The sequence below is a fragment of the Nelumbo lutea genome, chromosome 2 (genome assembly GCF_056320005.1).
Source record: "Nelumbo lutea isolate HS-2025 chromosome 2, American lotus-T2T, whole genome shotgun sequence".
Lineage (NCBI taxonomy): Eukaryota > Viridiplantae > Streptophyta > Magnoliopsida > Proteales > Nelumbonaceae > Nelumbo > Nelumbo lutea.
Genome location: NC_142685.1, coordinates 30,746,673 through 30,772,231, shown reverse-complemented (window position 1 = coordinate 30,772,231; position 25,559 = coordinate 30,746,673). Strand labels below are relative to the sequence as shown.

General features: G+C 40.4%; 2 protein-coding genes and 1 pseudogene across 6 annotated transcripts; 2 read left to right on the top strand and 1 right to left on the bottom strand.

Moving 5' to 3' along the window:
* The first annotated feature begins 1,261 nt into the window (after nt 1–1,261).
* LOC148869580 (DNA damage-binding protein cmr1-like) lies at nt 1,262–16,213 on the top strand. Of its 2 annotated transcripts, none has more exons than XM_088973318.1 (5): nt 1,262–1,691; nt 1,828–2,881; nt 3,969–4,375; nt 13,255–13,353; nt 15,737–16,213. In XM_088973318.1, the coding sequence occupies exons 1-5, from the start codon at nt 1,561–1,563 to the stop codon at nt 15,948–15,950; spliced, it is 1,905 nt and encodes a 634-aa protein (XP_088829444.1). In that variant the 5' UTR covers nt 1,262–1,560; the 3' UTR covers nt 15,951–16,213. The 2 variants fall into 2 exon arrangements, with proteins under 2 accessions (XP_088829444.1, XP_088829445.1); XM_088973319.1 differs by having other exon boundaries at nt 1,444–1,691; nt 15,788–16,213.
* LOC148869579 (endoribonuclease Dicer homolog 4-like) lies at nt 7,524–19,290 on the bottom strand. Of its 4 annotated transcripts, none has more exons than XM_088973322.1 (5): nt 19,074–19,282; nt 18,287–18,575; nt 18,047–18,161; nt 17,146–17,329; nt 7,524–7,903 (listed from the first exon to the last, which is right to left on the bottom strand). In XM_088973322.1, exons 1-4 carry the CDS (start codon nt 19,170–19,172, stop codon nt 17,170–17,172), a joined length of 663 nt encoding a protein of 220 aa, XP_088829448.1. In that variant the 5' UTR covers nt 19,173–19,282; the 3' UTR covers nt 7,524–7,903; nt 17,146–17,169. The 4 variants fall into 4 exon arrangements, with proteins under 4 accessions (XP_088829448.1, XP_088829449.1, XP_088829450.1 ...); XM_088973323.1 differs by lacking the exon at nt 7,524–7,903 and adding an exon at nt 9,919–9,939; XM_088973324.1 differs by lacking the exon at nt 7,524–7,903 and having other exon boundaries at nt 16,927–17,329; nt 18,287–18,566; nt 19,074–19,290.
* A 1,068-nt stretch (nt 19,291–20,358) lies between these two features.
* On the top strand, nt 20,359–21,374 carry LOC148869578 (ABC transporter G family member 21 pseudogene; annotated as a pseudogene).
* The last annotated feature ends 4,185 nt before the right edge of the window (nt 21,375–25,559 follow it).

Genomic DNA, 25,559 nt, shown 5'->3' with positions numbered 1-25,559 from the left:
CACTTTGTTGGGTTTCGGGTGCACCCTTTTGGGACTTGTTTAAAATTTTAAAGCACACATTCTCTCATTTTTTCTTCTTGCCATCTCATTTACCCACCTAGGAGATGGGTAAATGAAAATAAATTTTCCTCAATCCCTACATAAATCTGAAAAAAGAACACTTGTTTTTTTGTCAATGCAAACTAAAATCCCATTGACCAACTTTCTCCTCTCAAAAAAAAAAAAACAGAACACCCTATAAGAATTTCTCCATTTGAAGTGAGGCATCGAAAAAAAAAAATTGTTTTGAGGCTTTGACCTCTTAGGACCCATAGCCATAAATTTATAGTCTTTCTCCTTCTTAACTCCCTCAAACACCATGCACCATTAATAACTTTCTTTCTTTTTTTATATTTGGTTCCATGCACCATTAATAACTTCCCCCTTACCCATTTTTCTCAAAGTGAAATTTGTGGGATTCAATTCCACATCAATGTTGGAATAAACCAGCTAACACACCAAAGATCCAGCCCTCGGTTGATTGCAACACCTTGCTTCAAATGATAATTGATTTTGACTTGATTTCATTGTGGGATATTTCATTGAACATAGGCTCGGCTTACTTGGGGCTAAGGTAGCCCAAGTGTTATAAAATGAAGTAAGGAAATGGCAAAATTAGGCTTTTGAAAGCCACCAACTGATTTGGTCATACCCCAATAATTGGACTTGCTAAAAATCCATTGAAAACTAGTTGACCGATTGGTTGAACCAAAAAACTGGTTAGTGATCCCGGTTTCATGAAACCACCTAGGTACATACGTAAGTAGAATTTTAAAATATTGTTAACAAGATTCAAATCGAATACCTCTTATTTTCACAAATTATTTAATTACCACTAATCCGCTTTTTTACTTATACTAATTAATGATTATTTATTATACATATTACATTATTATTCACATATTTTTAAGAAAATGTAAGTCAAACGACTTGAACCTTAGTCATTTGTTTTAAAAATTATGAAATTTACCATCCATTCACCATATTTAAATATATTAAACATTGTAAAATATATTATATTTAGTATTTATATGACCTGCAGTATATATATAAATATATGATGTCATCATTCATCATGGTTCGATCTCTGATTCGGCCCCAACCAACCTCTATGACCCATGAACTTCTCTCTTCTCCGGACTCCGTTCTATGCCCGGTCCGATTCTATGAACATTGTGAAAAAATGACGTGGGTAAGACATCCTAACACTATAGACATCACATTTGCGCCCCAAAGAGACGCCCCACATGCACATCTAAGCGTGCATTGGGAATATCTCTCGAATTTCTCTGGGGCAGATGTGAACTCCTTTGTTTTTGCTCATTAGAGGCGTCGCCGATAGGAATTTCCGGTCCAATTTTTCTATTCCCGCCATTTCATTTCCCGCTCGACTGTAAAATACCGGTTATTGGAAACTTGTATAAATTTTTGGTACAAATCCCTTTACTTCGCAGACCACCCAGTACAAAGCCAACATCTCTCTCTCTCTCTCTCTGCGTTTGTCTCTGGGGTCTCACTCCCATGGCGTCTAAAACTCTGACCGAGTACGAGCGCCGAAGGCTCGAGAACATAAAACGTAATGGCGAGATGATGGCTTCTCTGAAACTCCATTCCAGAGCTCAACAACTCTCTTCTGCAATCAAGCGTGATAGGTAACACACACATACTCTGTCTCACACACAAACGCACCGTAGATTACTATATTCTCTTCTGATTTCTATATCTAATCATCTATCTTTTTTTTTTTTTTTGGGGGGGGGGGTCGGCTTGCTTGCTTTCTCATGGCAGAGCTGAGAAAAAGGTTTATAAGATCTCCCCTAAAAAGAAACTCAAAACCGAAACCCCAGTTGTAATCCGGCGGTCAATGCGTGCCCGAGGAATACCGCCCGACTCAAAATCCGCAAAAGGCCTCGAAGACGACCTTGTTCCCTCCCCCAAGAAGACCTCCAAATCTCCTCCTGAACCGAAGCCTTGCCGCAGAACCTTGGGTCCCATCAGTATGCGAGATGCTTATAGCGGAATTTCATCTGACCGGCACCTTATAGATATCATCATGACTATGTCGGAAAACGCTCCATTGGGCTCCTCAATCAACAGGAAGACCTCTCCAATCAAAACGGAACCTTCCGGTGATAATGGTTCTCAGGAAGCGGTGGGTGATTCAGAACGTCCTCCATTGAGTCGTGCGGTCAAGGAGGAGGTTTGCCCAGTTAAGGGGGGGCCTACCATGAACGGGAGCTCTCACGATTCAGTGACGAATGTGTCAGAAAATCATATGAACGGGAGAAAATCCTGTTCAATCAAGGCGGAACCTTCCGATCATTATGGCTCTCAGGAAGCAGTCATGGGTAACTCGGGAAGTCCTCCATCGAGTTATTCAGTCAAGCAGGAGGTTTGCCCAGTTAAGGGGGAGCCTACCATAAACGGGAGCTCTCACAGCTCAGTGACGGGTGTGTCGGAAAATCACTCTTTTGGTCGATTGATCAAGAAAAAACCTGATGAGGGTGGGAGTTTTTGTCACATGACCAAAGGCATAGCAGAAAATGTTGCATTTAGTTGCCCAACTCCAATCAAAAAGGAAAATACTGAAGCTGGTGGTTGCTTTAATTGGGTTTCCCTGACATTGAAACCGGAGAATATTGCACGAGTCATGCCTGGAAGGATATTGAATGTGCGATTCTTTCCTACCAAGGACCAAACGCTTATTGTTGCTGTAAACAAATTTGGAAATCTTGCATTTTGGGATGTTGACAGTGAGGGGGAAGGAGATGGGATCTATTTGTATAGCCCCCACTCGGGTCCCATCTCGGGAATTTTGATTCAACCATATTCATTGTCCAAGGTATGTTGCAATGCTACAATGAATTGTTGAATGGTTTTACTTCTTTTCACTTGGGTTTAACTTGGATAACATGGAATATTAGCCATCTAATTTCCTTTTTTTTTTAATTGAGGTCACAAATGAAATCTAATGTGAAAAATTGAGTTGGGCCATACTTACAACTTGGTTTATGGAAATTCGTCTTTGTTTTATTGGTATAGGATCTATGGGAATGCATCTAGACCTTCAATTTTTATAATCTCTTATTTTTTGTTTGGCTATTCTGTCACAAAAGAAGCTAAGCTGTTAATGGGAAACACTGACGCCAGTCCATTAAATGGTTCTGTTTCTCTTTGATGCGTTTGGTTTAACATCTATTTGTTAGTCTTGCAAAACATTTGGGCCATCTTCATGTAACTCTATCAGTGTCATTGAACTCTACTCTTGGGATGGAAGATTTGGATCAAGTGATCAATATTTCTATTGCTGTATTGACATTTCTACCCAAGTTGGCTTTGGGGTTGGGCATGGTTTTTCTTCTAAAGAAGACATGCCATCTGTTATAATTGTAACATCCCCTCATGGTGTCATTGGTCACTTAAGCATATAGATAATATGATGATGGATTGAGGGTGCTCACTACTCAATCAGTTACTAAACCTCTGTAAGTGAATGTGCCATACACAGCAATATTATGTTAAAATGAATAGCTTCTTGTGAAATCTATTGTAGCAATCAAGTCAGAGTAGGTTCTTTTGGAAATGATTATTCAACTAGCATCTTTATACTTGAGTTCCTTGCTCATGATATTGCAGAATCAATAAAGAGTATATACATATTATTTATTTTTCCAATAAAGTTTTCTGATGGCAGAAGTCAGAAATGTGTGTTGCTATGCTTGGTTTCTATTCTTGATTGGGGGATATACATGCTGTTAATTTTCTTTTCATTGAGAACACATTACTAGGTCATTGGTCTGTAATGTAAACCTTTTTATTGATGATAAATCTCCTACAGTCCTTTCACTAAAATTTGGTAACATTAGATATGTTGGAGTTGCATTTCATTTATTGGAAGAAAAGTAATGCTTGCTGAACACCATATCCAGGTTTTCACCAGTTGCTATGATGGATTCATTCGTTTGATGGATGTTGAAAAGGAATCATTTGATCTGGTTTACTCCACTGAAGATGCTATTTTTTCTCTTTCTCAACGTCCATGTGATGCAAGGTCATTGTATTTTGGTGAGGGTCAAGGAGAGTTGCATGTTTGGGATGAGAGAGCAAGAAAATTCTCAGGTTCATGGATATTGCATGGTCAAAGGATCAACTCCATTGACTTCAACTCACAAAATACCAATTTGATGGCTACGTGTTCTACTGATGGGACAACCTGCATCTGGGATTTGAGATGTGTTGGTAATGATGGGCCAAAAAACCTCAAGAGGTTTAACCATAACAGAGCTGTTCATTCTGCTTATTTCTCTCCTAGTGGAAGCTATCTTGCAACAACAAGGTATACAATCATTGTTCAACATCGAATACTTCTGTTGTCTTGATTTTCAGGAAAGCACCTGACTATCTCTTTTATAATTTAAGATTTACTAACTTACTAGATGAACATTATTCTTTTTCTGATAAACAATGAAATGAGTGGTTTTGGCGCTTCTTTTTTTTTTGCAAAATAAACATATTTTAAACTTAAGATGGTCTCTTAATGAGCTCAATTAAAGTTGGTACTTGAAAATACTGAATTGCATTATCATGTTCACACTGAAAAGTACTTAGAAACTCTAAAACCAATCAAACATTAAAATCAGCAATGCTAAAATCAATTAAACATTAAAATGCCAGTTTGATGCATCTTAATTACCAACTTGTATAAAATAAGTTTCAGTACTGTATTGATGTGTGTGAAAACCTTATTTAGTCCTAGGTTATAGTAGAGAAGAAGGAGAAGAAGAAGAAGAGGAGAAGAAGAAGGGTTCGACAAGTAGAGGAAAAATCAGTCCTCTCTCTAGTCGACCCACTTGTATTTATCTCCAATAACATAGTTACAAGAAAGATCATATTGTCTCTCATAAGTGATGGGACACATAACTTAAACTTAAATAAAACATACATTTCACTCTCAAATAAATAAACACAAATGACCAAAATACCCCTGTTTTGTGTACTCTAACACTCCCCCTCAAGTTGGAGAGTATATGTCATATAGTCCTACCTTGTCACAAATATAATCTACTCTACCCCGAGACAATCCCTTTGTAAAGAGATCTGCCCACTGATTTCCTAAGCTCACATGAGATGTGGTTATCACTCCACTTATCACTTTCTCTCACAAAGTGACAATCGACCTCAATATGCTTGGTTTTCTAATAGAAGATTAGGTTGGAAGAGATGTGAACAACAACTTGGTTATCACAGTATAGTCTCATGGGTTTGTCCATCGAGAACCCCCTCTCTTGTAGCAAGTTCTTCAACCATACTAGTTCACATGTGGTATGAGTCATAGCCCTGTACTCAGCTTTTGCACTACTTCTTGCCACCACTGCTTGTTTCTTGCTCTTCCAAGTTACAAGATTGCCACCAAGGAAGGTACAATACCTTGTAGTTGATCTCCTGTCTGATATAGAACCAACCCAATCAGCATCTGTATACCCTACTATTTCAAGAGTCCCTCCACTTTGGTATAGCAAACCACGACCTGAAGCACCCTTCAGGTACCTAACAATCCTTAGAATTGCTTCCCAATGAGGAATCTGAGGATGTTGCATAAACTGGCTCGCCATACTCACAACAAATGATATGTCTGGTCGGGTAATAGTCAGATAATTCAACTTTCCCACCAACCTCCTGTATCTTCCAGGATCATCAAACTCTTCACCTGCATCAACACTCAACTTGACATTAAGTTCCATAGGAGTCTCTACTAGTTTAGCACCTAACAGTCTTGTTTCTTCAAGTAGGTCAAGAACATATCTTCTTTGACATAAGTTAATTCCATGCCTTAACCTTGCAACTTCTATTCCCAGGAAGTACTTCAGCTTACCCAAATCTTTCGTATTGAAGTGGTCTTGTAGGAATTTCTTCAATCTGTCAATCCCATTATTGTCACTACCAGTTATGACAATATCATCCATATACATCGCTAGCAAGATTTTCCCATCTTTTGAGTCATGGTTGAACACAGAATGGTCTACCTGACATTGTTTCATTCCAAAGTCTTTCACTACTTCACTGAACATGCCAAACCATGTGTGTGGAGGTTGTTTCAGTTCATAAATTGCCTTTTTGAGTTTATAAACCTTATCGTCCTCCCCCATGAGCAACAAATCCCGGTGGTTGCTCCATATACACTTCCTCAATGAGATCACCATGTAGTAAAGCATTTTTGATGTCAAGTTGCACAAGAGGCCAATCATACATAGCAGCTAATGAAATCAACACATGAACTGAACTAATTTTAGCCACATGAGAAAATGTCTCCATATAGTCCACACCATACAACTGAGAATAGCCCTTGGTCACTAACCTGGCCTTCGATTGCTCCACATTGCCATTTGGAAGATACTTCATTGTGTAGACCTGCTTACACCCAACAACTTGCTTATTAGGAGGAAGAGCAGTGAGTTCCCATGTGTGATTGTGTTGTAGAGAAGAGAGTTCTTCTTCCATGGCTTGCCGCCACCTTGGAGAGGTAAGGGCTTCCTGGATAGTTTTGGGAATGGAAATAGATGATAGCAATGATATAAAGTTGCGATGAGAAGCAGAAAGGTGAGCAGTTGAAACATAATGTGAAATAGGATGAGAAGTACAAGTGCGTTTACCTTTTCGCAGGGCAATAGGAAGATCAAGGTCCAAGGGAGAAGAAGCAATGATAGGATTTGTCGACAAGGGCTGAATTGGAGGAGGGGCCAGTGCTCTTCTGTGAATATACACTTGTTTAATTGGTGACCTTTTAGTAGTAACTGGCATGAGAAGTGAATTTGCAACTGGAATGGGAACCACGGGAAGGGGATCCGCAATAGGGACGAGAAGAGGAACTATGGGGGAAAGAGAAGAAACCACAACATCTGAGAAAAAAGGAACCGATTCAAAGAAGGTGACATTGGAGCACATAAATGACTTATGGAAGTTAGGGTTATAGCACTTATGCCCTTTCTGAGTCCTTGAGTAGCCAAGGAAGATACACTTGGTAGCTCGTACATCTAACTTGTCTAAAGTGGGCCCCAAGTTTTAAACAAAACAAACACATCCAAAGACTCTTGGAGTGAGAGGAAATGGTGATAAAGTGGGAAACAACACTTAGAAGGGGGATTGACTTCCAAGGATGGACATGGGCATCCGATTGATGAGAAAACAGAATGTGAGGACAGTATCACTCCAAAAATGCTTTGGGACATTCATATTAAGCATCAAAGATCGAGTAGTTTCAAGGAGATGTCAATTTTTCCGTTAAGCTACATTGTTCTGTTGTGGGGTGTAGGCACAAGAAGTTTGATGAATTATCCCATGGTGCTTTAAGTATTGATGAAATGGTATTGAGGTGTACTTTTTGGCATTAACGGAGCGAAGAATTTTAATATGAACACCAAATTGGGTACACATTTCAATATAACATTTTTGAAAAATAGAGAACAATTCACTACGATCTTTCATAAGATAAATCCATGTCATCCTTGAAAAGTCATCAACAAAAATTATAAAATACTTATAGCCATTGTATGACATCACTTTGATCGGACCCTAGACATCAGAATGAACTAAAGAAAAAAGGACTCAAGACACGATTATCAGCTCTTGGACTAAAAGAGACTTTATGATGTTTTCCAAGTTGACATGATTCATAATCTAAAGATGAAATATGACTCAAGGAATGAATCGGCAACTTCAGAGCCTTGAGAGAAGGATGACCAAGTCTACAGTGCCATTGAAGAGGAGTAAGAGACGACTGAAAAGCTACTGGAGGGCCACTACCATCAAGGTAATACAATCCACTTGCCTCATGCCCTCCACCAATCTTCATCCCCGTCTTGAGATCCTGAAATACACAAGAAGATGGATAAAAGGTTATGGAACAACTAAGTGACTTGGTTAATCTACTAACAAACATAAGGTTAAAGGGGAACTTGGGGACATATAAAATAGATGATAAAGACAAGGAGGAGAGATCAACATCACCAACACCACAGGTGGGAGATGTAGAACCATTAGCAAGAGTAACTGTTTGAGATGTGGATGACCGAGAAAGAGAAGAAAATACATTAGGAGTCCTAGACATATGGTTCGAGGCTCCAGAGTCAATGATCCAGTGTGAAGGCTTGGAAGCCAAGCAAGCCATACCTGAATGGGCAATGGTAGCTATGTTCTACTGAGAAGATGTCTGAAGGAACTTTTCATATACTGCACAGGGTACATTCACCATCTCCTTCCCAGAAACACCAGTAGATGTGGAGGGGATCGTCCGTTTGCTGACTTTCAGTAGCTGTACCACTACCCTTAGTCATAGCATGGTTAGCCCAAGTGTTGGGTGTTCTACTGAGAAGATGTCTGAAGGAAGTTCTCATATACTGCACAGGGTACACTCACCATCTCCTTCCTAGAAACACTAGTAGATGTGGAGGGGATCGTCCGTTTGTTGACTTTCAGTAGTTGTACCACTACCCTTAGTCATAGCATGGTTAGTCCAAGTGTTGGGTGGACCATGTAAATCATAGCAGAAATTAACCGTGTGCCCCTCTAATTCACAGTATGTACACTTCCTAGGGGCATTACTTCTTTTACCACGACCTCCCCCTGAGTCCCGACTTCCACTCCGGCCACCAACACGGTTAAACATGGGACCACCACGATTACTTGGAAGTCTACGACCACCACCACCACCTCTATTTTCACGGCCTCCTCCTCTAGTCACCACAAAATCAGATCTGTCTGAGAGAGACAAATGCTCTATAGGCTCAACAAATGTCCTCCTAAGATGGACAAAAACTTCTTCAAGTGAGGGAAGAGTAGACCCCCCCCCCCCACAATATTTATTCTCGGACAGACTCATATTCAGCCTTCAAACCCACTAGAAACCTTGTCACATCAAGTTGCTCATGTTATTGTTGCTGAATCTGAACATCCTGTGTTAGAGGATGATACACATTGAGCTTATTTCGAATATTCCTCAGACTTGCATAGTATTCCTCCAAGCTTTGATTGCCTTGCTTCAGATTAAGGTACTCTTGGTACAACTGATACACCTAAGTTGTATTTTCTTGCCTGGAATACAGTTTCTTAGCATGATCCCAGATTTCTTTAGTTGTATCTAGGAACATAAAGTTCATGCTAATTTTTGGTTCCATGCTATTCCACAGCCATGCCATTATTTGTGCATCTTCCTGTTCCCATTCACTAAACCCTAGAGAATCAGAGGAGGGTTTCTCCTCTCTCACATGTTTTACTTTTTTCTTGGCTTTTAAAAACACCTCCACAGATTTTGCCCACGATACATAATTCTCACCATTCAACTTAATAGATGTCATTTGAACATTTAGGTAATTTGGAGAAATCATAACGCCTGTTTTATTGTCAATCCCATCTCCAATCGATGCCATCTTAACTAATTCACCTTACCTCACAAAGAAATCATTTCTATATGTAGAGTATTCACCTTCAAATATTCAGCACAACCTCACGCACTTCCACAAAATTTATCTCACTTTCAGCACCACTAACTTCTTCAAATACACATTACACATCAAATACAAAAGCTGAAATCACTTAGTCATTAAATCAAACACCTGTACTGTACACTGCAGAACTACTCACACACCAAATACAAGGGCTGAAATCACTCAGTCATTAAACCAAGCACTTACACTGCACTCTGCAGAACCAACTTGTACTCAGCTGAACACTGTTCACCCGAACCTGCTCTCTTCATACCATCGAATAGAGAGCTTCCTACCAATCACCACAAACAGTCACTGCACCACAAACCGGAGGCATGAAGGCCTCCTATAGAAAAAAACGACCACTCCTTTTCAACCTTTCCCTTAATCTCCCAGTGGTTCTTGAGAAATCTGCAAAACCCTGGAGAGAAGGGCGATAAAAAAAAACTGGGTAAACCAGAATAAAAGAGCAAGACAAGCAGATCTGAACTTGTTACATGCGCTCTGATACCATGTGAAAACTTTATTTAGTCCTAGTTTACAGTAGAGAAGAAGAAGAAGAAGAAGAAGAAGAAGAAGAAGGGTTGACAAATAGAGGAAAAATCAGTCATCTCTCTAGTCGACCCACTTGTATTTATCTCCAATAACATAGTTACAAGAAAGACCATATTGTCCCTCATAAGTGATGGGACACATAACTTAAACTTAGATAAAACAGACCTTTTGCTCTCAAATAGATAAACTCAAATGACCAAAATACCCCTGTTTTTTGTGTACTCTAACAATGTGAAACAGAATGTTTGAACACTGAAAATTAAGGGCCTAAAATGGTCATTCTCAATGCAGGTCCTAGGTATCTAGGGTCTTGGGAGGCTTGGACTGGATGCTGAAATTGAAGTTTGAAATGAAAATTATATTTTAGGATCCTGATTGATAAATGATAGTGATATTGAGCCTTCCGTTTTTTTCCTCTTTTTTGCATAATGTTCATGTGGACTCTGGACAAATGCTTTAAATCTGAGATTCATCAACTAAGTCCAGTAAAGCTGCTGGTAGATTAGATTATGGTTGGTATACAATCTGGTTAGGATGGATTCAATTCCTATTAGTGATTCATTAAATGTTATACACGGTATACTACTACTATCAGAGATTGATGAGCACATGTTAACTTTAAGTGTGATTTGTAAATTTGCAAGTGGAAAATTTTAAGTAAATACTTATTATCTTATTTAGTTTAAGTCAAGGTTCTAAATATCGATACAGGCTGATGCGTTGGATGGGGCATATCTGCCTGTATCTTTGGCTGCCTTTTATTTTTATTATTTTTTAAATTGGTTCAGGGGGTCAGTTTAAGGCCTGTCTACACAGTGATTTAAAAGGTGCACCTAAGCGCACAATTGAGGCACATTTTAGGATATGTGCCTTGCATAGGTCCTAGGCATGTGCCTGGTGCACCTTGCATTTCAGCCTAGGCGTGTGCCCTTTGAAAATCTGTGCATTTTTTTTTTCTATTTTTCGTATCACTGAAGCTTTGAAAATCCATATTTGCTAATGTTGCTTATTCATTTATCCTAATAAAAGACATTTTTAAAGACACTTAAAGTTATAAAACCTTTTTTTATAGGGATTCAGAATTTAAGACCCTAATATGGAATTGCTTGGGCTTGCCTCGAGGGGTTTGGTACAAAGTCAGCTTGTAGAATTAGGAATACATAATTTTTAACATCAGTTTAGCTATTTGATGAAATGCAAGTAGGAGAAAAAAGAGAGTAAGAGTTTACATGCTTGAATATGTTTTATATATTATGCTTGATTTTATTTTTAATTTTTCATTTTAAATGTGTTTTACATGTTATGTTTATGTATTTTAATATGAGATAAAAGGTTTTTTAAAGCATTTATTTTAAAATTTAAGTTTATATTTATAATTAATAATGTGTTTAATATTTTTAATATTTTGCAACTTTTGAATTTTTTAGATTTTTTTTTTTTTTTGCATTTTTGTGCCTTGCTTCAAAAAGGCACGCACCTCGCCTTGCGCCTTGTGCTTGAGCACAAAATGGTCCTTGCGCTTTTTCTTTGCACCTTGTGCTTTTAAAACACTGCATCTACCCCCCCTGAAACAGGTCAGACCCCGAAACACTCATGTAGGGGTGTATTGGAGGGTCACTGATATGATATGTATTGGCCGATATGCTTTGATATGTTGTGAAATTTTAATCCTTGGTTTAAGTGTTTGCTATAATCAGAAAGATGAAGGCTTGGAACTTACAATGCATTGTTATTTAACTTTGTGTTATTCAAATCTGATCAGATTTGCACCCAAATCCTAGATTCTTAGATCCTTCAGATGATTCGGATCTTGATCAAGTCTAGTTCTTGTAAGTGTATGAATGGATTGAATTTGTAAATAAAATGGCTTATAGGAAATGGAAACATGGTTCTCTATGACTAGGTATGATTAAAAATAAAGAACAACAAGTACAGAAAATAGAGAAGAAAGTTTAGAAAGCAAATGGTCCATTCTGTGGTATATCAGAAATGCTCTTTTGTGGGTCTTTCAATTGTGGGGGTTCTGGAAAATAGAAATTCAGCTACAGGGTATGTATCTTTTCTAAAAGGAGGACCTACAAGATAGAAATTAATGCTACAGTCAACAGTCCACAACTGTTTGTAGAGTATACAGCAATTAGAGGCAACTAAGAAAGCATTATAGTTGAATGAATTGACAAGAGATGGTTTGAAGAAAGGTGATGTTAAAGTTACACTGTGACAATCAAAGTGCAATGCATCTATCAAAGCATGAAGTGTATCATACAAGAAGTGAACACATTGATGTGAGGTTCCACGAGATATGAAGTTGATTGTGACATGTAAAATAGTCTTTGACAAGGTTCATATGCTTGGCAATGCAACTGATGTGGACACTGCCGATTGCCAAAAGGAAGTTTAAGCATAGGTATGCAGGGAGGAGGCATCTAGAATGGTCTTTAAGGTGGTGAAATACAATCTAAGATGGGAATTTAATAAAATGTTATCTTGTATTTCAAGAGATATGTTACAAGTAAAAGGGTCCAATAGGGGGTTTTGCTTGCAATGAATTTGCAAAATTCCCCTATTGTCATTACTTGGAAGATGTTATATCCAACAATTGGGATGAAATGTGCTTGAGGAGTTGAGGGGTGGGACAATGTTGTAACATTCTTAACACTCAGATTTGATGAATGGATCCAAGACGTTTTAATGTTTTTTGGTATTTTTGATCTTTGGTCAAAGTGTTTGTGGTGAGAAAGTTAAAGTGAAAGAACTTGTTACATATGCGTTTACTGAGGATTTTGGTACACTAAATATCGTCTTATGATTCTTGAAAATCTTTGTATATATGTGTGCGCTTTTAACTATTTATCAAATTTAAATTATATTGTAGATAGGGACCATTGTCCACCGTAATGGTAAAACCTTGGGCTGATAAGAATGAGAAGTTAGGTTTGAGTGTGAGAGAGGCCACATCCAGTCCACCCCTCCCAAGACCCCAAATAGTTGGGACCAACACTAGGTAATAGCCTTTATCAAAGTTGAATACTTGAATTATGTTGTAGATGCTAATTATGGTATCAAGGAAACTTTATGAAATCTATTTTAATCTGTCAGAGTATGCTATATATTGCTGTTGATGTTTTTCAATTCTAATCTTTTTTTTTGATATCTTTTCAATTTTAATCTTTTTATGTAGCATCAATGACACGGTTGCAATATTTAGTGGGGTTGATTTTGAGAATGTTTCTCTGATCCAACATAATAATCAGACTGGTAGATGGCTGTCCTCCTTCAGGTATGGCTTTGTTTCACTGAGTGCCAATGTGATTAATTGCCTTGTCTAAACTGCATGCTTAGTTTAAGTCATGGTGTTGCTTTTTATATGATTTCTGATGGTCTTTGATGAATATAGCAGTAATTTCTCGTTGTTTATCAGCTTAGCTAAATCACTTGTAATGCTAAAGTTATTTTTAAGTGATCTCAGGTTGTTTTTTTGGTCTAATCTGACCAAGGTTTAGACAAACGTTCAAAAATTTCCAAGCTTACATGCTTTTGAATTTTAGCTTATGTTTTCCATTCTCATCACGACCAGGTTTGGTTGAAGTAATAGCATTACTGTACTTATTCCTTTTCTTTAGCTTCGTTTAGATCAATACAGAATGATCTTTTAAATCTCCACTCTCTTAGATATTATCAATAGGAAGAATGATGAAGATGCCTTCTATTACCCGTGCTTACAAACATCTATTAACTTTGGCAAAACATGAGCACTGAAAAGTTCTATGTAAAATCATCAACTTTCTTGGTATGTTTGCATATAAAATGCTAAGTTTACTTGTATTGGAATGGTAAGATTTTATTGCCTTTTAGACATTGCTAAAAAGCTAAAGTGTTTAGTGTGAGGTTTGCACAACTTGCTAACTATGACTCTGACGTGTTAATATGGTAATTCATTGTGCATTGATGTCACAACTTTGGTCCAATACTTGTCATCTATTATGGGTATAATGCACTGCGAGAGGACTGCATAGGAAGAAAAGGAAAATGAATTGGATGATATAGGACTGTAGTCCATTAGACCATATAGGGTTTCTGCCTATAATTTTTTAAAAAGATTGGATAATCTGTGGATACTTGGGATGGTCTTATTGAAAACTTAGACCAGAAAGTGACCATTTAACTCCAAAAAGAATTGGTACTTGCAACACTGTAGAGGAGAACTTTACCCAAGTCTTATAGACAACATTTGACCCAATGAGGTGAGCAATAATATACTTGACATTGTAAAAGATCTGGACCTTACCCTATCTATAATCCAGCATACATCATCTTATCAACTGTGGGGCCATTACTTGATGCAATGATAAAATCTTGGACGGACGAGCATAAGAATGTGGGTTTTAGTATGATATCCATTTTATGTAAAAAATGCCAAAGGTTAGGTCTGTATCCAGTCCACCCCTTCCAAGACCCCGAATAGCTAGGAGCCTAGTCCAACATTGGGTAATGGTCCTTGTGCATGTGTTTGTGTACACTGTAAGATGGTAAGACTAGGGATGAGCATAGAAAGGTAATAATTAGCTACATGAACCTTGAAAGGTAGTAGTTAGGTAGGATAGAGTATAGGGATGATTTTAAAGCTACATGTATAGATTTGCTAGGTAGGAAGGATCTCAGGGCTTGTAAGAATTTTCCTCAAAATGCTGAATACTTTTAAACGAGGAAATAAGTCTAGGATTGGATTTTTCAGTAAAATTTTTGGTAGGTTTTGGAGTATGTCTTGAACAAACTACAAAGTGACGGGGTCTGCTCCTCACAAATGAGCGCCTCACAGGCACATCCACCATGCATTGGGAACATCTCCCGTGAATAATAACTAATAAGTATGGGAGATGTTCCCAATGCATGATTGGATGTGCGTGTGAGGCGCGAGGTGTGAGGAGCAGATCCAATCTCTTGAACAAAAGAATGAAAATACTATATTGTATTAAATATGGAAACAATTGAAGATGATTTTGGCACAAAAGGACGGAAATGGTTGGAATGGAAAAATCTGGGTTTTGATGAAAAATCTGGGCACAATTGAAGATGAAGTTTTAGTCCATTGAGAATATTGAATTATCACCTTTAATTGTGTCTGTTTATGGTTATAATGGCTGTTTGCATGATTAAAGAGAAGATAGAATGGCTTTGATGGCTGTTGATGTAACTGCAGGCTCTAGGATACTGTCTGAATAGCTCAATCTGGTGGGTCCCTAGGACTACAAATGTATTGGCCAATACTCTAAACAGGGTGACCAAGGAAAATTTTGTATGGGGAAAACTAGGGCTGGGGACAGATTTTTAAAACTTTTTAGTCAAGTATTTATTGGTCTTATTTCTTCCTATTATCCAGCTTATTGGCTGGTAAGGTTTTTGAGTGAATAAAATTCTACTGTTACTTATCAAATATAGTGGGACCAACATATAGGATATCCATTGCTGTAATTTTGCTAGCGGACCTTTGTCCTGCTTTGTGACCCCCATGTCTATCCATGTCTACACCTAGATCAGATGTCAGTAATGCAACTACTGTTTATGAAAACGTATGTGGGCCGAATGCTTGGAATGACATTTATGAAACTTCCTGAGATCTTGTTTCTATTAATGGTTGCTTTTGTTTCATTTGGTTTGTGCAGAGCAATATGGGGTTGGAATGATTCTTATCTCTTCATTGGCAATATGAATAGGGGAGTTGATGTTATCTCCACCATCCAAAGGAGAATAACACAGACTTTAGTGAGCCCAGACATGTCTGCAATTCCATGTCGGTTTGCTGTACACCCATACCAGGTTGGGGCATTGGCAGGAGCGACAAGTGGGGGACAGGTTTATATGTGGACACCAAGTTAGGAAAATTTAAGAATTAAGATGCTCTTTATAGCAGAATCTGCAATCTCAGAGCGGGTGGAGTGACGTACATTTTTTGTGCAATTTCTTTTTTTGACGCCACATTTTTGTGCAATTTCCCCATTACAGAGCAAGATCTCATTTATGTAAATGTGCAAGAGCAAAAACTTTCTTTCTGGTAAATTTGCAACTGGGAGTCAGAGACCATCTACGTTACTTGTATAATTATTTTGTCAATATTTGATAAACTTGCACTTCTTTAGAAATCATGTTACTATTCTAGCAGAATCAGCTAAACTGCTGTGAGAAGAAATGCTTTAGAACCAAGGATCAAAATATCGATATTATATGTTCGACACAATGAGACAGAAGGGGTTACGGAGATGCACAAAAGATTTGGGCTTTTCAAAGTTTGATCTGTATTGATACAATAATATGCTATACCTACGGTGTTGGCATCCACCGGATTGATGTTTTCATCCTTGTTTAGAAATTAGAACCTGCGGCTGATAAAATTGCATTGGCTCTCCACGCAGTGTGCCCCCGCACCACATCCTAACTGAGAGTTCACATCTGCACCCCAAAGAGGGCATCTTACAAATGCCCCACATCACATTTCAACTGTGTATTGAAACATCCCCCAATGTCAAATAAAAGAGATGTTTTCAATGCACGCTGAGATGTGCATGTGGGGCGTTTGTAGGGTGCAGTTTGGTCTTCACACTATACACAGTACATCTCCTTATGACAAGTGTGGGAAATGTTTTCAATGTACATTGAGATGCGCTGTGGGGCACATGTGGGGTGTGTCTGGTGGGGAGTTAATCCCAACATTCAGCTGATTTGACTGATGAAACTGCATGAAATCTTGTTGGTGAAAATTTTTTGATAAATGGTTCTCATGTACCAAACATCTTCACAGCTTCTTGATTAGAGGGGAAAGAAAAAGCCATGCATCGTGGCACTAGAAAAGTAATGAAATGGGTAGAACAGATGGAAAGGGTAAAACGTAACCCTACCATTCTTTAGACTCTACAATCAGCATAATTAATAAAACAATGTTTAATTCATGTCAACTTGGTCATCCTTATGTTGTCAAATTTCTGCAGGCTTACGGGACCAAAATAAACCTATAGAAATACATCTGATGCATCATTTTGGGCATTATTTCAATTATAGGAAGCATGGAGTGACATACCAGCAACCCAATTTCACCGTTGAATTATTTGCCCTTATGCAGATACCCTTGATGCTGAAGGTACCACAATGCACCTTCTGCTGCATGCTCTGCTGCAGCTTTCTTTTTTCCACAAGGAGCACTAAAGCACTCTAAGACCAAATTGGCTTCTTCTTCTATCTCCACAATGACCTTGAATGTGAACCTATGCCATATTCAGAGTAAAACTAGCTTGCAAGATACTCAGTAGTGATGCAAGTTAATTATAATATCCCTAAAATTAATTCCAAAGCATCTGTTCAATGTGAAGTAGTAGTTCAAAACTTCAACTGATAATTTAATTCACCACCCCTTCATTGTCTGAGGCTGTGTATGGGAGCAAGGTTCAAAATATTGATACACCCGTGAATTGATACCCTTTTCTTAACCATTTTTTTTTATTTTTTTCAAAACCGGTTCAGGGGGGCCGGTTTAGGGCTCCTCGATACTTTGAACCTTGTATGGGAGTGCTTTTTCTTTCTAAACGGGCTTTTGAACAAGCACTTTTTGATTAAGTGCTTATTTAGATAAGCACATTTGAGTGTTTGGTTAATGTTCTAAACAGGTATTCTCTTTATGAAAAGGCTTCTCCAAAACATAAAAGGCCAAAAGCTCAGAATTTTTGGCTTCTTCTGAACGGACTTTTTAGGCTTTTTTACCAAACGCCAATTCAGGCTTTTTTGGGTGCTTTTGGCTTCTGATAAGCAATAAGCTCATTAAGCACTTGATATAAGCACTCCCAAACACATCCTGAGACTAAAGAAACTTGAGCACATTTGCTCAGTTCCTCTAGCATAAATGAAAAAGAAAAACAGAGCCAAATGGGTTCAAGCCCTTAAAACCTTGTAGTTACAAAATGCTATGGCTGTTTTGCTACACTTACAGCTTATGGTGGTCTGGTCCATCTTCCTTCCAGCATTCAAAGACCGGAGGATTCCAGTAATGGTAAGCACAAATCTCATATAAACGAGATTTTGCTGTTTTGTTTCGTTTAATACCTACAGAAAACACAAATACAAGAAAGAGTCTGGTTAGATCCAACTGATGAAGGATGGTGTCCATAGACTATTGAAGTATAATTATCTGCACTCCACAGATGCTTTATCAGAATTCAGGACCATACCCAAATTCTGTGAGTCCCCCTCATTGATGCCAGATTCTCTAGTTTCCCTACGACGCCCTTCGGGTTCCTCAGATGTAGTTACGGGCTGCTCACTGGCGTTTATGTTGTTGGGTCTCTGTTCAGTGGAAGCCAAAGAAGTGTCTGGGTCCTTCATGGGGTTGGGGTTAGGAATTTTGACATCTGTAGGCTTTCCAACGTAGCCAATAAGCTCGGCCTCCTGCTTTTGGCTTAACTTTAGAATGTCTTCTTCCAGTGAATTCCTGATTTTATAATCTCTAGCCTGCACAATCTGACATAATTGGCTCCTGAGAAAGATTTGATAAACCAGGAAGTTCATGACAACAAAATCTAGAAATTACTAAACTTGCAGCACTATGGTAATTGGTTCAATCCCAAAAACTTACCAACCAAACCAGACAATCAGAACCAAACATATTAAAATACCTCAAAGTTAAAACAAAACAAGTGCCAAACATCACAAGGTTCTGCAGTGGATGATGAACGTGTACTATCAGCACAATTGAAAGAGAGGGAATGCTCCAACTCTCACAGAAACTTCATCGAACACAAAGCAAGAAAGCCAAGAGATAACAACCTCAAGTAAAGCCCATCAAACCCCATGAATCAGTTCCAACTCCCCACACTCCCCCAAACAAATAAACAAAAATTTAAGTTACCCACCAGACAAAATCTGTCTCAATCCCAAACATGGAAAGCCCAGAGAATCTCACATGCCTTATGGGTGATATTCTCTCTTATAAACCATAAGAGAAAGAATCTCTTTTACCTGTGTAGCAGTAGAACTGATGGGTTGTTCTTGTTCCATAAGGAATATATCTCTGAGATCATGTTTGAAATTTTCAGGAAATGAATTTGGTCCCTCCATGAATCAGAACAAGAGGAGAAGACTCTTCCTTCTCCGCCCATATTTAATATTGAACGACGTCGTCCTAACTTCAAAGAAAACGAGAATTCAGGCTCTCTTATCAAGCTTCACGAGTTGGTAGTTGGGACACTTTACTGTGATGCCACGTTTGCTTTGTCGAGGAGTGTGGAACCAAACAGAGCAGACTGAATAGGATCTTTTAGAAGAGCTAACCCTCATCAACTGTGAATCTGTGATAAATCTAACCAAGATTGGATAATTATGAAAGCGAAAGAAAATACGGATATACAGAGCAATTTGTTGAAGCGGTAATCGTAATCATTAGATTTCTTTTAGTGAATAGTACTTGCAATTGGGGCTGGTGTCATTTTTTATCTTTAAAGCGACAATTCAATACCCAACGTGTAAATTTAATAGTTAATCAAGTGACATTTGAAAAAACATAAATATCCTTAAATGTCATTTAATTTATTTTATAAATCATCCAAATGTTGAAAAAACACTAATAAACTCAAATGCTGAAGTTTATTATAATAGGGTAAAATACAAAAAACTCAAATCCAAATGTTGAAAAAGACATTTGTATGGTTTATAAAATGTATTAGAAGTTTCTGTTAATCATAAAAACGTTTCCTCTAGTTTTATTTTAATACTCCTCTAAACTTTTGAAAAATTTGACAAAAACCTCCCTTTCGTTACTTTTTTTAGATGAAAAACTTAGATTGATGTACCAGTTTCTTCCAAATACCATTTTGCTCTTTTAAGCAATCCGTATAATACACGAATTAGACCTGTATGGTGTACGGGTTTGGTTGTACGGACTGGATCGGCTGGACCCGTCTTTTGTATCCAGGCTTTTCGAAAACAAGTCTCATTGACCCGTGTAGGTCCTCTTCTTCGCTCGAACTGTCAGACGGGTCATGCGCCGACCCGATTAGCTTTTTTGAGTGTTTTTACTTTTTTTTTTATTAAATCTTTGTTTTTTCACAATGAAGAAGACATTTGGCCTCCTACCTACTGTTTGCAATGGTTTGGAAGAGCTGAAACGTCCACGACATATGAAACGTCTTTCTCTCTCTCCATCTATCTGCATATATAAAGGGTTGAAACCTTACTTCGTCTTTGTCTTCCAAACCCATTTAATTTGTTTTTTCGGTCACCTTCTCTCTAGATTACTCCAGACAAGATGATGCGTTCCCCTGAGAAAGATCTTGGAATCAGTACTAATGGGTCTAACAATAATGTCCTTGCTGTGAACCGCAACTTGGACAATATCATGGGCATGCCACGCTCTGAGCTGCTTGCTTTGTCCAATAACGTTAGCTTGTCTTTGGATGATCAGATGCTTGAGCAACTACAGGCAACCATGGGCGGCCAGTGCTCACTACTACGTGGGTCGTTGCACCCTATCACCCTCAAGGTAATTAGGTGAAGCTTATGCTCTTCATGCTCTCAAGTTACGTATGGATCGTTGAATTTTAATTTCGTCGTACATGTATTCGTTCTTTGCAATTTGAAGATGTGAGTTACAGTATAAAGCTGAAGAAGTCCGATGGATGTTGGTTTTCTACACCGGAACCCAAGCCTGTTGAATGCACCATACTCAACGGTGTTACTGGGGTTGTTCGACCGGGCGACCTCCTAGCAATGCTCGGCCATCTGGTAGTGGGAAAGTGATGCTCTTGATGGCCCTGGAAGGTAGGCTTCTGGGGAAGTTCTCTAGTAGCATCACCTACAATGGGCAGACCTTCTCTGGCTCCATAAAGCGCAAGATCGGGTTTGTGTCACAAGATGACATACTGTATCCCCACCTCACCGTGCTGGAGACGCTAACCTACATCGGGGAAGTTCTCTGGCAGCATCACCTACAAGCGGGTCAGTATTGGGCAAGAGATGCTGGTGAACCCGAGTCTGTTGTTGCTGGATGAACCCACGTCAGGGCTCGACTCCACCACCCCTCAGCGTATCATGGCAACATTGTAGGGGCTCGCAAGAGGCGAAAGAACGGTGATGATAACGATACACCAGCCATCGAGCCGGCTGTATCGGATGTTTGATAAGCTAGTGGTGTTATCGGATAGGTGCCCGATATACAATGACATCACATCTCAGGCACTCGAATATTTTGGTTCTATTGGTTACATACCGAGGGTTAATCTCATCAATCTAGTTGATTTTCTATTAGATCTAGCCAGGGGTTAATCTTGGTCCTATCGGTTACACGGGTTGCTTAAAAGAGTAGAACGGGTATTTGGAAGAAACTCGTAATGTAATGTTTTCTGGAAGGTGATGGAAGGGAGGTTTTTGTGAGTTTCTCAAAATTTCAGGGGAGGTATTTATTAAAATGAAATTAGAGAGGAGGTTTTTATAATTGTTAAAAATTTCAGAAGAGGTTTTTGTATTTTACCCAATACCTTAAAGGGAGAATAATCGTTGATCAAAATTTATAGGTTTAAATTATTGTCAAGGTAAGTATTAGCTCGGAATTATGCCAATTTACGGGTAAACGTTGGTGCATTTCTATAAGTTGTCGTCCTTTGAATGTTTCTAATTCATAAGTCTAAATAAAAAATATGCATTGGACAATTTCGTACTTCTCGCAACACTCAAAAAATATGTCTTTTTCAAATGCTATTTAACGGCTGATTAACTGCCGAAAAATTTCCCTTTCTTTATACTTCGATCAATTAGCGGGTCAGCCAACATGAATGAATGGACGTTACACTCCGTAAAAGTCTCGAATAAAAAAGAAACTTTCCAAACTTCCAATACGCTTTCAACATATGATATGATCATGCATAATGGTGAGGATACGAATGACGTTGGAAGTGTATTGGGAGGATATCTTAAACTCTCTTTGTCATAGAGTTGAAGAGTCTAGCTGTTTAGGCTCAGGATGTTGGAGTGGAGACCGGATCTATTCCTCACACCTGGCGCCTCATGCGTATGTCCTATCATGCATTAGGAACATTTTCCGTATTTATTAGTTAAAATTCATGGAAGATGTTTCTAATGCATGGTGGATGTGCTTGTGAGGCGCCTATTTGTGAGGAGCATATCTCATCACGTTGGAGTGTGATCTTTATCCAGTGGTTTCATATAGAATATTGATGGAGTGTGATCTGGTCGGTCTTAGCTGTCCGTAGCCTTGCTTCCGAACGGGGTAGTAGGGAATCTGAAACGGAGGAGATGGGGAAGTTCCGGGGGAACCCGGTGTGGAGGTTCTGAAGTTCAAGTTAGAATCCTTCAAAAGCAAGGTAATGCCAGATAGCGCAAAGTTTGCATACCTCCGTTATCGGGGGGCAGGGGGATCTTATAATCACTTCGTGCATTCGTCCCGGGGCCCTTGTCAGGTCAGGTATGATTACCCTTGTGCTTGTCAATTCTGCCGTCGTCCTTTCTGCTGAGACAGAACCGTCACTGTCTAACCGTCTATCTAACTGGAGATGGCGGTGTCAGTGGCGATGGCAGGTGGCCGTTTAGGGTGCTGCCGCCAAACGTCAGATCCCAAGTCAGTTAGGCGCGGCGCCCTCGGGCACGAACTTCCTTAGTGTCAGGCGTGGTACGACTTGTTTGGTTTTGGTGCCAGGTGATGCGAAGTGCTGAGCGAGGCGGTCTTGAGCTCGGAGTTATCTGTAGGGCAGGTCAATTCGGCGAAGTGTATCCCGAGCTGTTACAAGGTGGGTCAGTTCGGCGAAGTGTATCCCGAGCTGTTACAAGGTGGGTCAGTTCGGCGAAGTGTATCCCGAGCTGTTACAAGGTCAGTTCGGCGAAGTGTATCCTGAGCTGTTACAAGGTGGGTCAGTTCGGCGAAGTGTATCCCAAGCTGTTACAAAGGGTGAGTTCGGGCCCCCGGTAGGGAGTTCAGTTCGCTCGTGTCTTGTTCCCGCCTAGGCTTGGCCCCTTTTGCCGAGTTGTTGTTTCTGCCACATGTCACGTAATAGAGAGGTCGGGCCAAATCTTCCTTCATCAATTGCCCCCCACTCCTTGCACCGGGGGTCTTGCCATGGTGCGGGGAGTTTCGCGAGGTAGCAGGTGGATTTGTCCCGTCTTTTGAACCTTCACTGCGCGAGTTGCTTTTGCTAGGGTTCTTTCGGTTTCCAAGAAGGCTGGAAACGTGCTTACTCAAGAACGCTGGTGGTTGTGACCGCGCGTTTTTAAATTTCAAACCAATTCGCGCCGCTGGGACGTGACAGCGGGTCATTTCAAAAAGGCGCGCCGCTGCTGTACGTGCGCGGGCGACTGTCAGGGAGACGTGTGCGCATCAGTTTCGGGAAGACGCATGTCGAAGCAACGTCGGTTTCAAAAAGATGTGCGCTGACATTTCGCTTTTTTCGGAAAGACGTGCGCCAATCACGTCTCGACCTTAAGGGTTGTGCGGTCAGTAAGAACGTGGGCCGTCAGATCGTCTTTGGTCTGCACGGTCGATTCTTGGTTACTGTAGCTATAAATAGTGGGGGACCCCGGTCGGTTTGTCACTTCTGCGGTTTGTCTACTGAGTTCGCGTCCTACCTTTCAACTCGCGTCCAAGTCTTTTCCAGCTCGTGTCAAGGCTGGTTATACAGTCTTCACGGTTCTCTGGCTTGTTCTTCAAACTTTCCGGTGAGTACTTTCCTGAATCCATCTTTTCCCCAATGTCTGGCTTTGATAGCTCAGACGATTCTTCGAGGAGGGCTGACGTAGGTTCCACCAACCGAGCCGTGTCCCCCGACTGCCTCAGTGATCCTGAGGTGGAGCTTGAGGACTATGAACCAGTAGGCCGAGTCGCTTCGGGCAGTTTGGCGTCCACCTCCCACCGAGGTCGGATGCTAGACAGGTTTGGTCCTTCGATCATGACGCCTGAGGGGCTTCAATCCATACTTCTGTCTTACAATCTTCTTGGGGGGTACACATATTTTATTCCTTCAGGTAGCTTTCCTTGGGAATACGATCCTGACGAGATCGTGATTTTTCGAGAGCAGCTCGCTGCGGGGTTGCGACTTCCTTTCCATCCCCTCATCGTCGAAGTCATAAACCACTTCGGTGTCACCATTGCCCAGCTTCATCCGAACTCTATTCGGAACCTGGTGGGGACAGTTTTCCTTTTTTGCGAGCAGAACTTCCCCTTGGACTTAGAGATATTCTCCTCTATCTTGATGCTCAAGAGACAGGCGGGTTCTCTTCCTGGGGGGAGACGGGCGTATTACCTTTCTCCTCGCCAGAGTTTTAAGCTTCTGCACGATCTTCTTAATAAGGTCCTGGCGTGGAAGCGGGACTACTTCGGCGTGCGAAGTGCACAAGGATGGCCCTTTCAGACCGGGTGGGGCGAGGCCGCTCCCGATTTAGGTGTGACTCTCGATAAAGAGACGGTGAAGGGCCTCCGGCAATGGGCACGACAAGGCTTAAAGTGCCACCACTACTTAACGGAGGCCAAGCTTATTGCAGCCGGCCTGAGTTTGGGCCTGAGTTCGGGTAGGTTTCTAGCTATGCGGTTCTTGCTTGCCCTGTTCTTTTCGTTTTTTCTGATGTCGAACTCGTTTCTACAGGTGTCATGGATGCAGAGAGAACTCGTGGGGGGCGTTTGTTCCAAGGTATGAAGAGGAGGAAGCGGGTCGCCAAGTGAACTCGTACCGAGCTGCCCCTGGATGAGGAGCCCCAAGTTCCAGACCTTATGCCGGAGGATCTGCCTAGGGAGCCCGAAGTGACTCCACCGGTGCACGAAATTGCCGGGGCGCCTTACGCCGAGACCACTCATACGGGCGCTCCTGCATACTCAAGTGCTTCTGCTCACTCTGGGTCTGCTCATACGCGGGTTGGGCCCTCAGGCTTGGGAGCTCAAGGGGAGTTTAGGAGCGTGTTGACGCCGAACTATACTCTTCAGAAGAGTAGGGATGCTACTTTCCCTGAGGAGGTCGCGGCGTGGACCGATCTTCCCTTGAATCAGGTCGCTTGCCGCGCCGTAACACATGCCATGGTGGTAAGTTAGATTCCGTCTTCCTTTTTTATTCTGTTGCTTCTGCTGTTATTTGCTTACTTGTTTCTTTTGGTAGGTGAATTCTTCAATTCATGCCTTGGCGGCCCAAGTGGAGAGGGGCTTGCGACAGGCGCGAGCTGCTGAGGCTGCCGCTCATGCTGCTAAAGAAGCTTTCTCAAGTATCCGCGACGGATGAGCCCCTCTATCTTGTCCCGGAGGTTATTACACTGTTCGGTGCTATGACCATGGTCTCTATGGAAACTACAATACAAATTCTTATTTCTCTCGTTCGGATTTCCCTTTAGGCGAGGTGGCCACTTAACGTACGGGGCGTCTTTGATCGTCATTAAGATCTTCGTCCACCTCGTGTTTAATGGCGTGTTGTCCGTCCGAACTGCTAGGGGGGCCCGGAATGACTGGTTCGGCTTTGGCTC